The following is a 17,798-nucleotide window of genomic DNA, read 5'->3' as shown; positions in this document are numbered from 1 at the left end:
TGCTGCTCCAGCGCTGAGGGGCACACAGCAGGAGTTCCAGGAGGCCCAGCAGAGCGATGAGTCCCTGGAGAGAGCCGGGGAGGAGGCCCAGAACCAGACCCCAGCTACTGAGGAGAGGGGCAGATTTCTCACACAAGAGGGGCTGCTATACAAGGAGCCCCCCCGGGGAAGAAGGGTTCCCAGGCAGCGACGCGCAGGAAGCTGGTGGTGCCGGAGGCGTACAGGGAGGAATTATTGAGGGTGGCCCATGACGGTCCGTTCGCAGGGCATCTGGGAGTGGGCAAGACTTGTGACAGGCTGGAGCAGAACTTCTACTGGCCGCGCATGTTCGGGTCGGTGAGGGAATATTGCCAAAGCTGTGAGTTGTGCCAGAAGCGGAAGGGATCCAGGGGGCCCCGCAAGGCACCCCTGCAGCCTCTGCCCATTATTGGGGAAGCCTTTGCCCGAGTGTCAATGGATATTGTGGGCCCGCTTCCGAGGCCCTCCAGGAATGGGAAGAAGTACATTCTGGTAGTGGTAGACTTTGCTACGAGGTACCCGGAGGCCGTGGCTCTGTCCAACGTGGAGGCAGAGACGGTGGCAACAGCCTTGTTCACTGTGTTCAGCAGGGTGGGTTTCCCCAGGGAGGTCCTGTCTGACCGCAGGTCGAACTTCATGTCCGTGGTGTTCAGGCAGTTGTGGGAATTGTGTGGGGTCAAGCACCTGAAGGCTGCCCCCTATCATCCACAGACGAATGGACTAGTAGAGAGGTTCAATGGGACTCTGAAGTCCATGCTGAAGATGTATGTGGACAGGCGCCAGAACGACTGGGATGTGCTGCTGCCTTACCTGTTGTATGCCTACAGGAGTGTGGCCCAGGACTCCACGGGGTTTGCTCCCTTTGAGCTGCTCTATGGGAGGCAGGTCCGGGGGCCCCTGGACTTGATCCAGGATGCCTGGGAGGGCAATGTAGAAGTGGCAGAGCAGCCGGTGACTGAGTATGTGACACAGTTCAAGGACAGGCTGAAGGAAATGATGGAGTTAGTTCGGGAGAACTTGAGTGACAGCCAAGGGGCCCAGAAGGCCTGGTATGACAGAGATGCCGTGGAGAGGGCGTTCTAAATAGGGGACTTGGTGTTGGTGCTGGACCCGGTGAGGAGGAATAAGATGCAGGATGTTTGGAGCGGGCCCTATGAGGTAGTGGAGAGGGCGAACGAAGTGACCTATGACATGAGGAAGGCCAGTGGCCGGGGTGGGGTGCAAACGGTGCACGTGAACAGGATGAAGGCGTACATGGAGAGGGGGGTGAATGTGAACATGATCTGTTGTGCTGAGGAGGAAGCCATGTCCGTCCCTTTGGTGGATATGGTGGCGGAGAGTCAGGAAGAGATGCCCCTCGAGAGCATAGAGATGGGGGAGGGTTTGACCTCCCTGCAGAGGGGGGAGTTGCTGGCGCTACTGAAGCACCACCGGCGAACGTTCTCCAACAGGCCGGGGCTCACAGACAGGATATCACATTCTATCCACACGACAAGGCCCCGGCCAGCACCCAGCAGAGCCTATAGGGCCAAGGGGGAGATGCAGAGGCAGATTCAGGAGGAGGTGGAGAGCATGCTGGCCATGGGCATAATCACCAGGTCCCGGAGCCCCTGGGCATCCCCTATTGTGATGGTGCCTAAAAAGGACAGGACCATGAGGTTTTGCGTAGACTACAAGAAGTTAAATGCTGTCACGCAGCCTGACCCCTTCACCACCCCCAGGATAGAGGATCTGTTAGACACGCTGGGGGGAGGGGGGCAAGGTTTATAAGTACTCTGGACCTGACTAGGGGGTACTGGCAGATCCCCCTGGATGCGGATGCGCAGGAGAAATCTGCATTCATAGTGGAGTCTGGCCTGTATGAGTTCAAGGTGCTGCCCTTCGGCATGCGGAATTCCGGGGCCACCTTTATGAGGCTGATCAACGAGATCCTGCAAGGGCTGGAGGGTTTCGCCATGGCCAATATTGACGACCTGGCCATTTTCAGTGACTCCTGGCGGGACCACCTCAATCACATGGGGGCAGTGCTGCGGCGACTCGGGGAGGCCAACCTGACTGTCAAGGTGTCCAAATGCAGGATGGGGGCTGCCGAAGTGACCTATCTGGGGCACAGGGTCGGCAGTGGGGCGGTACGCCCCGAGCCCCTGAGGGTGGAGGCCATTAAGAATTGGCCGGTTCCCCAAACAAAGAAGCAGGTCCAGGCGTTTGTGGGCCTGGCCAACTACTACAGGAGGTTTGTGAAGGGGTTCAGTGAGGGTGTAGCCCCGATCACGGACCTCACCAAGAAGGAGAGGCCAGACCGGGTGGTGTGGTCAGCGGCCTGTGAGGAGGGGTTCCAGAGCATAAAGAATGCCTTGGCCCAGGAACCCGTGCTGGCCAGCCCGGATTTCAACAAGCCCTTTTGGTTGTGCACCGAGGCCTCTAACATTGGGTTGGGGGCGGTGCTGATGCAGGACGGGGCGGGGGACAGGAGACACCCTGTGGCGTACCTCAGCAAAAAGCTGTCCCCCACGGAGCAGAATTACGCTACAATTGAGAAGGAGTGTTATGCCATAGTGTGGGCTGTCAAGCAGCTCAAACCCTATCTGTACAACAGGCGATTCACTGTGCTGAGTGACCATGCCCCTCTGCTTTGGTTGCACAAGGCCAAGGGGACCAACTCCAGGTTGCTGCGCTGGAGCCTGGCCCTGCAGGAATATGACATGGACATAGTCCACATAAGGGGGAAGGAGAACATTGTGGCGGACGCCTTGTCCAGGGCGGGGGAACCCATGTGATGCCCTCAGTGATGTTACTGGCACCACTTCCTGCATCAATTTTGCGTTGGGGGTGTCACATTACTGAATTGGAGGGAAGCAGCCAGATCGCTGCTGCACCCCTAGGTGGGGGTGTTGGCCCCAGAAATTGGTATGAAAGGGAGCCATGTGGGGTATTGAATGGGAGCTTATCGTTTGTTGATCTTATGTACGCTAGCTATGTGAGTGTATAATGTCTGTGTGTGTAGGTAGGAATCTGTAATCTGTGTGGAAGCTGAATATTTCTGTGAATGTGGTTGAACATTGCTATGGACAGGCTGAGTAATGAAGCCCTGTGGAACAATGGCCCTTGATGGCCCAAGGACACACCTAAAGCAGGAGGGCGGAGACCCAAGAGCTGCCAGCAGAGAGAGGCTGAGGACCAGGTGACCGGCTGAGATCAGAAGAGGCCAGGAAGGAGGTATAAAGAGGCCATGTGGTCGATGCCATTTTGGTTCTCAGCTCAGCACTTCATCCCAGAGGCAGCATTGCAGGGATCGAAGAGCCCGGAAGACCTGTGGACCCATCCTGATCGTAGGATGTGCAATAAGAACTTTTAAACCAGCAGCTGCAACATCTCTGCTAGAGCCTGCATCGAGAACTGGGAGATTCGGTGCATGTAACGTACTGTACTTTAATAACCTTACTCTCAGGCTTTTCTTTCTTGTGTTAATAAACCTTTAGATATAGATTCTAAAGGATTGGCCCAGCGTGATTTGTGGGCAAGTTCCAAAGGGTAAATTGACCAGGGATCTGTGGCTGGTTTCTTGGAACCGGACAGAACTTGTTCGGGGTTGGTGGGGTTGGGTGCTAGGACCCCCCACCTGTGTATGAGGCCCGGGGCCATCTGGGACACGGATATTGCTGGGGTGTCGGAGGGGTTTTGCTTGTGAGGCTTCAGGCAGGCAGCTGAAGCGCTCTGTGGGACTGGTTTGTGGCCTGTTTGGAAACATCACCAGTCGGGGGGGGGGGTGTAAGGAGCCCCGGATTTGAGCAATTCACCCTGAGCGGACGCCCTCAGTTGTGCCCAGACACGGCCTGGTCGGTCACAAGAGGTGATAGAGGCAGGGACACTTTGGACTAGGTGGGTAGATGGAGGAGCTATGGGGGAATTGGTGGCTGGGGGCAGAGCCCTGGGCACCAGCTGCCAACAATGAGAAGGGCCATAACCCTGAGAGTTACAGAGCCGTACGCAGACTGATTCCACCCTGGGTCACCCTGATCCAGCACAGTAAGAGAAGGACACAGCATTGGTCTGACTGCAAAGGATGTGAGTTAGGGAAGAGGGCCCAGCATCAACTTATCAGCCAGGGAAGCAAGGAGCTTGGTGAGAAAGTCAGAGCACCAAGAGAAAACGTTAGACTATTTCTGAGTAATGAGCCCGAGCAGCCGGCCCCGTATTTGTTTGGTCTTTACCCCGTAGATGATGGGGTTCAGCATGGGAGGCAGCAGGAGGGACATGCTGCCGATGAGAACATGGACGTGCTGTGGAAAATTCTGCCCAAAACGGTACATGAGGGAGGAGAAGACACTGGGCATATAAAAGATTATGATCACACAGAGGTGGGAGCCACACGTCCAAAAAGTCTTGAATCGGGCCTTCTTTGTGGGGAGTCTGAAAATGGCCCTGAGTATCTGCATGTAGGAGATGGCAATAAACACCACATCCAGACCCATCACACAGAACAGCCCAAAGAGGCCGTAGTAACTACTGATGCTGGTGTCGGCACAGGCCAGCTTCACCACAGCGATGTGCACACAGTACGGTGCATTGATGCTGACGGTGCTGCAATATGGCCATCGCCTCGTCAGGAAGGGATAGGCCAGTGACTCTAAGCCGCTGCGCAGCACCACGGCCAGGCCAATCTTAATCACCAAAGGGTTTGTCAGGATGGTGGAATGTCTCAGGGGATGGCAGATGGCCACATAGCGATCAAAAGCCATGGCTGCCAAAATCCCAGACTCAATTGCTGTGAAGAGGTGAATGAAGTACATCTGGGTGAGGCAGGCATTGAAATCGATCTCCCTGGAGTTGAACCAGAAGATTGCCAGCATTTTGGGCAGGGTGGACATAGACAGGACCAGGTCGGTGAATGCCAGCATGCAGAGGAAATAGTACATGGGCTCATGGAGGCTCGGCTCCGTCTTCACAATGAACAGGATGGCGAAGTTCCCCACAATGGTGATGACGTACACGATGCAGAAGGGGATGGCGATCCAGACATAGGCCTCCTCCAGGCCAGAAATGCCCAACAGGATGAAGGTGGAGGGGTTGATGAAGTCGGTTGTGTTGGAATCTGACATGGAGTAGGGGAGATGGTGTCCAACTCTGAGGCAGAACGGTGTCTCCTACATCTGCTGTATGTTCCCTGGACTTCCTTTATATGCTTAGGCTGTAGGGGAATGGTCACAGAACCTGGATGGAGAGCTGATGTTAACAGGAGACATCACATGCACCTCTGAAGGCTCTTTTCATGGGTGAAGCACATTCCCTGCTCTTCGCACAGTGAAGAGACATTTCTGTTATTCAGAAAAAATGAATTATTAAACACTGATGAGAATTCCATATTTTACGTGTCAATCATCCCTGAAGAAAATGATGTGGGAAAACCTAATATGCAGGGGAGGGGAACAGGTCTGTGGATAAGTGTTTTCCCTCATTGCTCCTTAGTGAAAAGAAAACCAGCAGAGGGATTGCATGTCGTACGGATTCCCTGTTCATCTGGTTGCTCAAAATATGAGGGTGATGGGATGAGGTCAGAAAGGACCCCTTGGGGGTTATTCCCAGGGTGCTGACACAGCCACTGCCACCCTCCTTTTTGATCTCCGGGGCTTCTCAGCACCTGATCCAGCTGGTCCAGCTCTCTGGTCTCCTCCAGCCAAGCCCCTGAGCTGAGGTCACTGTGCCACCAAGGAGCAGTACAGACCCTGAACCGCTTCATGTCCAAGGCGAGTGCAGTTTTGGGTCCAGCTTCCTGGGATACCACTCCCCAAATGGGATCAGACCCCAGTGAATTACCTGGGTAAGCCCCCTTTCGCTATGAAAGGGGGAATGTGCACACTGGTTGCTCCCCCAGGTAACAATTATTTACACTGTGTTGGATAGATAATAAAAGTGAACGTGTTAGGTGCAAGCGGTAGGACTGAAGTGATAATAGCTGAGAACAGGCAGAGCCAAGTAGACTACAAACCCAAAATAACAGAAAATGCTTCGCTACTTCTACACCAAAACTTCAGTGCAAATTTATTTCAAACGTTGTACAAACTCACCCTAAAACTGTTTCTTTCTGGGCCAAAGCAGGTCTGTCTCCTTTTCCTTGGAAGCTCTGGTTCCCTCTCCTGGGTGTGCCACACTCGCCAGCCAAAAGACCCTGATTCTTGCTTTCCTCTTGTTTTCCAAGATTCCCTACTTGCATGGGAGGTCAGCTGGCCTGTTGGGGGTGGACCTGTGATTTTCCCAGACCTAAAACATAAAGGTCAAAAGAGATTGTTTGACAGTTAGTCATCGAAGCACTGAGGGTTTCATTCACACATGTAAAACCAGAATTTGATCTGAGGAAGTGGGTCTGGCCCACGAAAGCTCATCCCCTAATAAACCATCTTGTTAGTCTTTAAAGTGCTGCATAGTCCTGTCTTTTGTTTCATTAAACCCACAAAGCATTCCACACTCTGTGGGTGCGTCTAGTCTGGCAAGATTTTGCACAAAAGCAGTTGCTTTTGCGCAAAAATTTGCCGCCTGTCTACACTGCCCGCTTGAATTTGCGCAAGAGCACTGACGTTCTACTGTAAGAAATCAGTGCTTCTTGTGCAAATATTCTGATGCTCCCACTCAGGGATAAACCCACTTGTGCAAGAATACTTGCGCAAGAGGGCCAGTGTAGACAAGCACCTTAATTTCTTGCGCAAGAAAGCCCGACGGCTAAAATGGCCATCGGAGCTCTCTTGCGCAAAAGTGCGTCTATTCTGGGCACGGATGCTTTTGCACAAAAGATGTCATTTGCGCAAATGCATCCATGCCAGTCTAGACGCTCTTTTGCGCAAATACTTTTAACAGAAAAACTTTTCCATTAAAAGTATTTGCGCTAAAGCATGCCAGTCTAGACGCAGCCCATATGTCTAATTTTATACAGAAGAATGATAGATACAGCAAATAAGTTAAACAGACCCTGTGGATTAGGGCATGGCGACTGATAGGCTACATGAAGCAATTTGTCCCAAACATCTTTGAGTTACGCACATTTGTGCTCATACGTCCATTATATAACGCATGGGGGAGCACCGCAGAGAGAATGAAAAAAAAATCTTTGACAAGACAAGGGCCAAGAGAAACCCCCCAACTAGAACACACTTCAGGGAAATAGTGTCCAAAGCAAAGACAATCTTCAGATACCCATGCGATGATATTGGATTGTAATACAATACAAATCTTGGACCAAGTGAGACGTCTCTTAGGAGCTTATGATTTGCTAGTCATGGTTGTATTATTTGCGTGTGTGCATATTTTTGTCCTTGACAACATGAACAATAGCTGTGTGTCATTCTTTCAAATGTTAGTTCCTGGAGTAACACCCAGAGAAGAAAGTAGAAGACAAGAGAAAAGAGAAAAGAGAGAGACAAGAAGAGATGAGAAGAAATGATAGCCAATGTCTTTGTCAATGCGCAATGGCGAATGGGAGGCAGCCAACTACGTGGACCCCTTTCCTGCAAGTGTGGGCCAATGTATGCACCTGCACAGAACTGAGCCGTGTATGGACAAGTGACTTAGCTATGCGACTGCAAACTACATCTTGGGACAAACTTTCACACCATGAGAACAGTGAGGTTCCATCCACGTTACCGAGGATGTATACTGAGCTGTGGAAATCCCTCCATTTTGTCTCTATCCTGCTTCTCACCTCTGGAGGATCTGCACGGAAGCTCTTAACAAAGGACTGTTCACCCATCCCAGCTGCTCCGGGAACAGGACTTAAGCCAGCAGTTTACTCCATCCCTGTTACAAGCCTGCACCAAGATCTTTGAAACTGATTAATACAACTGACTCCTTCAACAATTTAAAATCTTTCTTTTTTTCTTGTGGGCAACCCAAAGCCTGGCTGAGTGGTGTAATGAGGACACTAGAACAAGTACAGTGATTGAGGTGCTGAACAGGGAATGAAGGACAAACCCGCAGATTAGGGCACTTTGTTATGGAACGCAGGGACCCTGAATAGGATTTTGGGTTCTGTAGCCAGACAGGAACCCCCCCTGTAACATCCATCTTGGCTTGCCTGGAGCATACAGGGCACACAGAGCAGTAAGCCTTGAATAGAAGGCCCGAGCTGCTGCTGTGACCGTGAATGGCTGTAAACAGAGATATGTCAATTGCTGGCCAAGAGGCTGCCGAGGAGTGCCCTTGACAGAAACCCACTGTGAGCAGACAGGACACTGAGCTACATGGACTGTTGGCCGTTCTTATATTCTTAACAAAGTTAACACTATGTAGACAACTTGGATGTCTTCAAGTCACTGGAGCCTGATGAAATGCATCCGAGAACATTCAAGGAACTGACTGAGGAGATATCTAAGTCGCTAGGTATTATCGTTGAAAATTATGGCAGATGTTAGAGATTCCAGAAAACTGGAACACGTCATGTTGAGTGCCCATCTATAAAAAGGGAATTAAAGACAACTCAGGGGTTTGCAGACAAATTAGCTGAACTTCTGCACCAGGAAAGATAATGGAGGAAATATCTAAGGAATCCATTTGCAAACACTGAGAAATTACTAAGTGCAGAAGTCGTGGTCAGCACAGATTGGTCAAGAACGAATGTTGTCAAACCAGCCTGAAAGCTTTTGTTTGACAGGCTAACAAGCGTGATTCTATAGCCTGCTGCCTCGGTAATTTCCACTCCGTTTCTTCTCATGAAGAGGCTTTTACCCACGAAAGATAAATCTGTTAGTTTCTACAGGTCAGGAAACAGCCACCCATCCTCCACAACCTAACACCAGAGCCCTGACATGCCAGAGGGGGAGGGGCAGTCTCTGAAGCATTCACACAGCCGGCTCCTCCGCTCCGTGCTCACGTCTCACTCCAAGGGCTGGTCGCACCCCTGTGAGTTCAGGCTGCCTGAGGCTCCAGGGTCGTTCTCTCTCAGGGTGACCTGGGCTAACTATGGGCCAGGGGCTCAGAATGGCACCTTGTACGGCTCATCCAGGAACACCTGTCACCCCAAAGGGTCCCTGGTGCCCCTAACATGCAGCCACCTCAGAGCTGGAGGTGTCACCGGGGGTGGGCCGGGCTGCAGAGGAGAGAGGGGAGCTCCTCAGCAAGAGAGTGTTACCTGGGAGACCTGAGATGGACACGTCTTCCTCAGGCAGGCACTTGCCCCACCCCTCAGCCTGGCATCTGCAGCAGCTTCCTCTGCTAAGAGCCGAGGCAGGGTGGGTGCTGGTTATAACAGGGCTCTGGGCAGCCCGGTGGGGTTTGCTCAGACACTGGGGAAAAGTGGGACCTGAATGTAAACTGGCTGGAGACCAGCCTGTCTGTGCCCCTGGGCTATTTACCCAGCTGTAGGGATAACAAGTAAATTAAGGGACCTTCCCAAGGGAGAGGAGATCTCTTGGGCTCTGGGCTGAGTCATGGAGTAATTAGTGGTTCTGTGCATTTGTGTGTTTTTAACAATTATACCAGTTAGGAAAAAATAACCAGGGGCAATGTATAGCTTTCCCTAGGGTGTGATGCCCTGTAAATTTCAAGAAGGGGCGGGTAAATCATAGACGTGTAACCTACTTGCCTAATAGAGAGTGATCTCTTTCAGGGTTTGTCTACAATGCCTGTTTTTCTGAAAAAAACTTCACTTATGTCCACACTGCAACTGTGTTCTTTTGAAAAAAAATTGAAAGAACAGAGGGGTTTTCCCGACATTGGTAAACCTCTTTCTATGAGGAAGAAGCCTTTTTGCGAAAGACGAAAGAGAAAAAAGCACCAGTGTCCTCATGTTTATTCTGTCTTTAGCAATCACAGCTTACATGCAAGAGAGCATTCATTCAGGCTATGTCTAGACTGCAAGCCTCTTTCGAAAAAGGCTTTTTTGAAAGATATTTTTGAAAAAGCCTCTTTCGAAAAAGAGCATCTAGACTACAAGCAGTACTTGCGATAAAGCAAGCCACTTTTTTGAAAGAGAGCACCCAGGCAGTCTGGATCACACACTAATTACTGCATTACGTAGTGCCTTTTTTCGAAAGAGCACTTTTGAAAAAAGGCATTCTTCCTCCTAAAACGAGGTTTTCTGCAGTAGAAAAAACTGCCGCGTTCTTTCGATTAACTTTTGAAAGAACATGGCAACAGTCTAGACACAGGGGAATTTTTTTTCAAATAAAGGCCACTTTTTTCGAAAAACTCCTGTAGACTAGACACACCCTCAGTGTGAACGCTATCTTTCGAAAAAGCAGATCTCTTTTTCGATGCGCTTTGGCAGTGGGGATGCTCTCTTTCGCAAGAAGTTTTTCTGGAAGGTCTCTTCCAAAAGAACTTCTCCCAAAAGAAGCCTGCAGGCTGGACAAAGCCTTAAGAGACCCCTGTGAGGGAGGTAAAAGTGAGTTGAGTGTTACTCTTGCTGGGCAGATTCAGCACTTCACACCCAGATGCTTCTGGAGTCGGGTGGGGAAATTCGGGTCAGAGGTATCCTGGAAAAGCTATGTCACATTCAAGGAATCCGTCTGCATTTTTGGAACAATTTCTGAAAAAGTGGAAGTGTCCTTTCACCATCCCTGTAATCCTCATTGAGGATGTGTTGAAAGAGGAGGTTTTTCCGAAATTTGGCCCTGTGGAGAGAGGACACTTATTAAGTTTGCAGATGATATGAATCTGGGAGGGGTGGCAACTGCTTTGGAGGACAGGGTCATAATTCAGAATGATCTGGACCAATTGGAGAAGTGGTCAGAGGTAAATAGGTTGAAGTTTAATAAAGACAAATGCAAAGTGCTCCACTTGGGAAGGAACAATCTGATTCACACGTACAGAATGGGAAGCGACTGTCTAGCAAGGAGTCCTACAGCCCTCCCCAGCCCTCTGTACCACTCCCATCCTCGGGAACTGGGGCCCGTTTCTCCAGGGATCTCCAGCTCCGTAGTCACTCCACTGTGATGAGTCCCCGCCACAGGCTGTGGGAGGGAGCCGGGCAGCAGCTGCGGCCGTACCAGCCCCACGACTTTGGAGCAGCCTCCAGCCCTGTCTGTGAACCTCCCTCTGCCCAGCAACCCCCCAGACAGGCTCACAGGGAGCTGGGTGCAGTTTGCAGCTGCAGGCGGCTGGAGGGGGCTGGCCAGGGACTGGGTTTTCCCTGGGTGACTGACCAGACTCATGTGCCCTGCCCCTTGCCCAGAAAAGAGCAGCTCTCAGGGGCCACGACTCACAGAGCTGCCCCCGCAATGGCATGGGGGAGCCACCCACATCAGCCAAACAGGCCATTTTCTCCATGCCCTCTTAAACCATGTACTTTACTCTGCCCTTTATACTTTAATCAGCAGTGCAGGGTTGGGCTGGTCTCCTCCAGCCGAGGCCCTGAGCTGAGATCCCTGCCCCCCCAAGGAGTGTCAATAAGTATAGACACTTCCTGGAATATCAGCCCTGTGACGGGGGGCGGTGACAGTCGACCTCTTGGGGGGGGATTGTCAGGTTGCTGACAAGCTCACTGCCACTCGCCTTCCCTCTCTCTGGGGCACCTCACCACACGGTCCTGCAGGGCCTGCTCCCTGGTCTGCCCCAACCAAGGCCCCCAGGTGAAATCACTGCCCATCCCCCGAGGAGCAGCACAGACACTGAGTCTCTTCAGGTCCAAGGCGAGTGTAGTTTTGGGCCCAGCTTCCTGGGATCCCCCTCCCCAAATGGAATCAGATCCCAATGAATTAGTTGGGTGAGCCCCCTATAGCAATCACAGGGAGAATGTGCCCACTGGTTTCTCCCCCAGGTAACAATTATATACACTGGGCTTGTACAAGTGATTTTATTAAGTACAAGCAGTTGGATATAACAAGCTATCAGTGAGAACAGGCAGAGCAAAGTAGATTACAGACATAAAATAACAGAAAACATGTAGCAAATTCTAACACTAAAACCTCAGTACAAAGTCAGTACAAACTCACCCTAAAACTTTTCTTATGCAGCTAAGGCTCCAAGACAAAGGGAATCTCTCCTTCCCTAGGGACTCCGGTTCCCTTCTCCCCGGTGTGCCAGCCAAAGACCAAGACTTGCTAGTTTCCTATTGTTTTAACGATTCCCGCTTTTGCCTGAGAAGTTACCTGGCCACTCACTACCAGCTGGGGTGGTCACGCGGCTTCCTAAGACCAAGCACAGCTAAGAATTAAGATCAAAAACCTTTTTACATATGATTTGATTTGCCCAGTTTTTGAGAGGTCCCAGCATTGGAAACACCCTTGATGGCTTTCCGTCACATATTTAAACCATGAAACATTCCGCATGCCTCGTGTCTAACTTTACTCACCAGTATGATACACACAGCAAAATAAGATACAGAGATCCAGCGGATTATGTCATGAAGATTGATAGATTACCTGAAGCAAAGCACCTTTGAGCTGTGTATATTTGGGCACATCTAGACTACATGGCTCCGTAGACGGAGCCATGTAGATTAGGGAGATAGGCAAAGGGGAAATGAAGCAGCAATTTAAATAATCGCCGCTTCATTTAAATTAAAATGGCTGCCACACTGTGCTGATCAGCTGTTTGGCAACACAGCGCCGTAGTCTGGACGCACTTTGGTCGACATCAAGGGCATTTGTCATCCTCCTCATTGTGCCTCATGGGATGAGATTTACTGGGGAGGTCGACAAATGCCTTTGATGTCGACCACGGAGCATCCAGATTACAGCACCAAACAGCTGATCGGCACAGCGTGGCAGCCATTTTAATTTAAATGAAATGGTGATTCTTTAAATCGCTTCTTCATTTCCCTTTGCCGAGTAAACAAATCTACATGGCTCCGTTGATGGAGCCATGTAGTCTAGACATACCCTTTATGTCCATACGCCCATTTCATAAAGCATCGGGGCAAGGGAAGCTATCACAAACCCTTCTTCCACCTCACCCAATCCAGCACCTACCCACCCCTATGTCTCCTATCTACCCCATGCAGTCAGCTTCCTCTCCCTCACTTTCCCAGCCCAGAAGGATAGAGGAGGATGCTGGGTTTCTGCCTCTACCTCTGCCTCTAGCCCCACTCCTGGCAGAGAAAGGCATCCCCAAACTCCCCTCCTCTCTGAGTCCCCTAAGCCAATTACACCCTCCCTCCTCTTCTACCTACAATGCCCTGCCCTACACATGTCCCTCTCAGCCACTTTTTCACTCTTTCTCTGCATTTTCTCCCCTCCCTACCTGCTGTCTGAGCTCCTCCGTTTGAAGCAGGCAGCTCTGTTTGAAGCTGCTGCTCAGAGAGATGCACCTTCCACAACCGACCAGCTGAGCTCCCTGCCTGCATGGGAGATCTTATCCTCTGGATGGGGATCATTCCATGGCTGCAAGGCTGGGCAGCTAACAGGGAACCTAGGCTGTGACCTGAGGCAGGAGACTGGGGAGAAGGAGGTGTCCAGGGTCCTGAAGTGGGTTTGGATGCAGGAGAGGTTCAGGAGCAGATGGAATGTCTGGAAGGGGGTTAGGAGCAGAGCAGGTGGGGATTATGACCTGGGGCAGAAGGGTAAGAGATGGAGCAGGGATTGGCTTGTGACTGGGGATAGGGGATTTGGGTGCATGGTGTGGGAGGGGTTTTTGACTTGAAGGATGGGTGTAGGAGGGAATGCAGGGTCTGCACTGGGAGGGGTATGGGTGCAAGAGCAGGGATGCAGCAGAATTTGGTTTCATGGGATAAGGCTGCAGGAGGGGGACAGAAGGTTGGGGAGAAGGAGCGTTCGGCTGGAGCCCAGCTGGTTCCTCAGCCAAGGTCCCTGCCTTCCATGCCCCTGTAGCAGCTCCGGAGGCCAAGTGTAGTTGGATTTCCACCCAATAGGAGCTGCAAGATTGTTTATGGTGCAGGTTCACAGAATTCAGCCTGGCAGAGGCTTCTCTGATTCTGGGCTGCATTAACAGGTGTGTTGTGAGCAAGACCCAAGAAATCATCTTCCGCTCTACTCTGCGCTGGTTAGGCAAAAATGTTCTGGGCGCCACATTTCAAAAAAGACGTGGAGAAATTGGAGAAGGTCCAGAGAAGAGCAACAAGAATGATGAAAGCTCTCGAAAACATAACTTATGAAGGAAGACAGAAAAAAGGGGGCTTGCTTAGTTTGAAAAGAGAAGATTAAAAGGGGACAGGATAGAGGTTTTCAGGTAAAGGGTGTCACAAGGAGGAGGGAGAAAACTTGCTCTTCCTGGCCTCTGAGGATAGAACAAGAAGCACTTGGGTTAAACTGCAGCAAGGGAGGTATAGGTTGGACATTAGGAAAAACTTCCTCACTGTCAGACTGGTTGAACACTGGAATAAATTGCCCAGGGAGGTTGTGTAATCTCCATCTCTGGAGATATTTAAGAGTAGGTTAGATAAATGTCTATCAGGGATGGTCTAGACAGTACTGGGTCCTGCCATGAGGGCAGGGGACTAGACTTGATGACCTCTCAAGGTCCCTTCCAGTCCTAGTGTTCTATGATTCTATGATTCTGTCATAAGACACCCTGACCCAGCACAGTAAGGGAAGGACATATTGGTCTGACTGCAAATTACATGATTCAGGGAAGGGGGCCCAGCACTATCTTACCAGAAAGAGAAGCAAGAAGCTTGGTCTGAAAGCCAGAGCCCTAGGAGAAAACTTTAAACTGTTTCCGAGTAATGAGCCAGAGCAGCTGGTTCCGTATTTGTTTGCTCTTCACCCCATAGATGATGGGGTTCAGCATGGGGGGCAGCACGAGGTACATATTGCCAATGAGAACATGGACATGCAGGGGAAAGTTCTGTCCAAAACGGTACATGAGGGAGGAGAAAAGTGTTGGGATGTAAAAGATTACGATGGCGCAGATGTGTGAGCCACAAGTTAAAAAAGTCTTGAATTGGGCCTCCTTTGTAGGGAGTCTGAAGATGACCCTGAGGATCTGCATATAGGAAACGGCAATAAATATCGCATCCAGACCCAACACACAGAACAGCATAAAGAGCCCGTAGTAACTACTGACGCGGGTGTCGCCACAGGCCAGCTTCACCACAGCCATGTGGGCACAAAAGGAATGAGAGATGATGTTGGTTCTGCAATATGACCATTGCCTCACCAGCATGGGGTAAGGCAACACAACTACACTACTGCGCAGCACCACAGCCAGGCTAATCTTGGCCACCACAGGGTTTGTCAGGATGGTGGAATGTCGCAGGGGATGGCAGATGGCCACATAGCGATCCAACGCCATGGCCACGAAAATCCCAGACTCGATCACTGAGAAGCACTGAATGAAGTACAGCTGGGTGAGGCAGAGACTGAAACTGATCTCCCTGGAATTGAACCAGAAGATTGCCAGCATTTTGGGCAGAGTGGACGTGGTCAGAAAGAGGTCGGTGACGGCCAGCATGCACAGGAAATAGTACATGGGCTCATGGAGGCTAGGTTCTGTCTTCACGATGAACAGGATGGTGAAGTTCCCCAAGATGGCCATGGCATAGATGAGAGAGAAGGGGATGGAGATCCAGACGTGGGTCGCCTCCAGACCAGGAATGCCCAGTAGAATGAAGGTGGAGGGGTTGGTGAAGTCGGTTGTATTAGAATATGACATGGAGCAGGGAAGAAGGTTTCTCCTGCATGTAACGTACGTTCACCTTTTAATGCTCAGGCTCCAGAGTGGTGGTCACAGTACCTGGATGGAGAGACGGTGTTAATAGGAGATATCAGATGTCCTACCGGAGACTTTTAATGGCTGCATCACATTCTTTCCTCTTCACACTGTGAAAAGATATTTCCATTATTCAAAAATAAATCATTAACAATTGACACTACTTATGAGAATTCCATATTTTATCTCTCAGTATTTCCTATGGATAATCATGAGGGAATATATAATAGGTGCTAGACAGTAACAGGGCTATGAATATGTGTTTCCCTCAATGCTCCTTACTGAAAAGAAAACTGGGAGAGAGATTCATGTCATACGGATTTCCCATTGACCTGGTTACTCAAAAAATGAGAACGGAAATTTTTTTTTTTGACAAGTCAAGTGCCAGGGGAACCCCGCAACTAGAACACAATTCAGGGGAAAGTCATGGCTTTTAGTGACAGCAGTGTTATGCAAATAGCGTTCAAAGCAAACAGAATCGTCAGATACTCCTGTGATGCTCTTGGATTGTTATTGGAACATATGATTGGGAATGTCTAGTCGGTTCGTCAAGAAACATTCAATGGACAATGGAGCTTGGGAGGCAGCCAACTCGAGTGAACATTTTCCTGCAAACCTTCGGTCTGGAGCGTGAGCCAAGGCGTCCACCCGCACAGAACCGAGCCATGCATGTGTCAGCCACGCACCCACTAGGTATGGGGCACTGTCTGTGGGGTGGCACTGAGGCCAGTTCTAGAGAACTGGGACTGAGTCTGCTCTACAACATCAGCCTTGTGCACTGAGATCCCAGGTTTGGTTCTGCCTCTTGACATCACCCATGGAAAAGTGACGGACTTATGTAACTCCAAGCTCCATCTTGGAATGTGCTTTGCACAGTGAGCACATGACTGAGGATATATAAAGAGCCCTCTATTTTGCCTTGAATCCTGCTCCTTAGGTCTACAGGATTTGCACTGAAGCTCTGAATAAAGGACTGTCTACACATCCCAGGTGCTCCGGGAACAGGACTTAGCCCAGCATTTTATCCCACCACTGCTACAAGCCTGCACCAGATCTTTGCAATTCGTGAATGTAATTGACTCCTTGAACAATTACAAATTTTTCTTTCTTTCTTTCTTTCTTTCTTTCTTTCTTTCTTTCTTTCTTTCTTTCTTTCTTTCTTTCTTTCTTTCTTTCTTTCTTTCTTTCTTTCAACATTGGCTTTTATGATGAGGTAACTGGCTTTGTGGACATGGGAAAGTCAGTGCATGTGATACACTTTGGCTACGTCTAGATTGGCGTGATTTTCCGCAAATGCTTTTAATGGAAAAGTTTTCCGTTAAAAGCATTTTCAGAACAGAGTGACTAGATTGGCACGGACACTTTTCCGCAAAAGCACTTTTGGCGGAAAAGCGTCCGTGGCCAATCTAGACGCTCTTTTCCGCAAAAAAGCCCCGATTGCCATTTTCGCGATCGGGGATTTTTTGAGGAAAACAAATCTCAGCTGTCTACACTGGCCCTTTTGCGCAAAAGTTTTGTGCAAAAGGGACTATTGCCTGAACGGGAGCAGCATAGTATTTCCACAAAAAGCACTGATTTCAAATCAGGGCTAATAGAAAGTCAGTGCTTTTGCGGAAATTCAAGCAGCCAGTGTAGACAGCTGGCAAGTTTTTCCGGAAAAGCGGCTTATTTTCTGGAAAAACTGGCCAGTCTAGATACAGCCTTTGACGTTAGCAAAGCTTTTGATATGGTCCCCCAAAATATTCCTGCCAGCAAGTTAAGGAAGTATGGATTGGAAAAATGGGCTGTAAGATGGATAGAAAGCTGGCGAGACTGTCAGGCCCAACGGGTGGTGATCAAAGGCTCGATGTCAGGTTAGTGGTCGGTTTCCGGCAGAGTGCCCCAAGGATCTCTTCTAGGGTCGGTTTTGTTCAATATCTTTATTAATGACCTGGATGAAAGGCTGGATTGCACCCTCAGCAAGTTTACAGATGACACTAAGTTAGCAGGAGAGGTAGATACACTGGAGGGCAGGGACAGAGTCCAGAGCAACCTAGACAGATTAGAGGATTGGGCCAAAATAAATCTAATGAGGTTCAACAAGCACAAGTGTAGAGTCCTGTACTTAGGACAGAAGAATCCCAAGCATTGTTACAGGCTGGGGACTGACTAGCTAAGGAGTAGTTCTGCACAAAAGGACCTGGGGG

The 17,798-nt window shown here is 50.1% G+C and overlaps 2 protein-coding genes across 2 annotated transcripts; both read right to left on the bottom strand.

Moving 5' to 3' along the window:
* Positions 1 to 4,175: 4,175 nt before the first annotated feature.
* Positions 4,176 to 5,117, bottom strand: LOC149526114 (olfactory receptor 52R1-like). The gene has a single exon (XM_089777319.1). The coding sequence runs from the start codon at positions 5,115 to 5,117 to the stop codon at positions 4,176 to 4,178; it is 942 nt and encodes a 313-aa protein (XP_089633445.1).
* A 9,478-nt stretch (positions 5,118 to 14,595) lies between these two features.
* LOC102453210 (olfactory receptor 52M1-like) lies at positions 14,596 to 15,555 on the bottom strand. Its single transcript, XM_006113781.3, has one exon. It carries the CDS (start codon positions 15,553 to 15,555, stop codon positions 14,596 to 14,598), a length of 960 nt encoding a protein of 319 aa, XP_006113843.3.
* Positions 15,556 to 17,798: the final 2,243 nt, after the last annotated feature.

The sequence above is a fragment of the Pelodiscus sinensis genome, chromosome 1 (genome assembly GCF_052426305.1).
Source record: "Pelodiscus sinensis isolate ZL-2025 chromosome 1, ASM5242630v1, whole genome shotgun sequence".
Lineage (NCBI taxonomy): Eukaryota > Metazoa > Chordata > Testudines > Trionychidae > Pelodiscus > Pelodiscus sinensis.
Note: the sequence above shows the minus strand (reverse complement) of the source record. Positions and strands in the feature narration are given on the sequence as shown.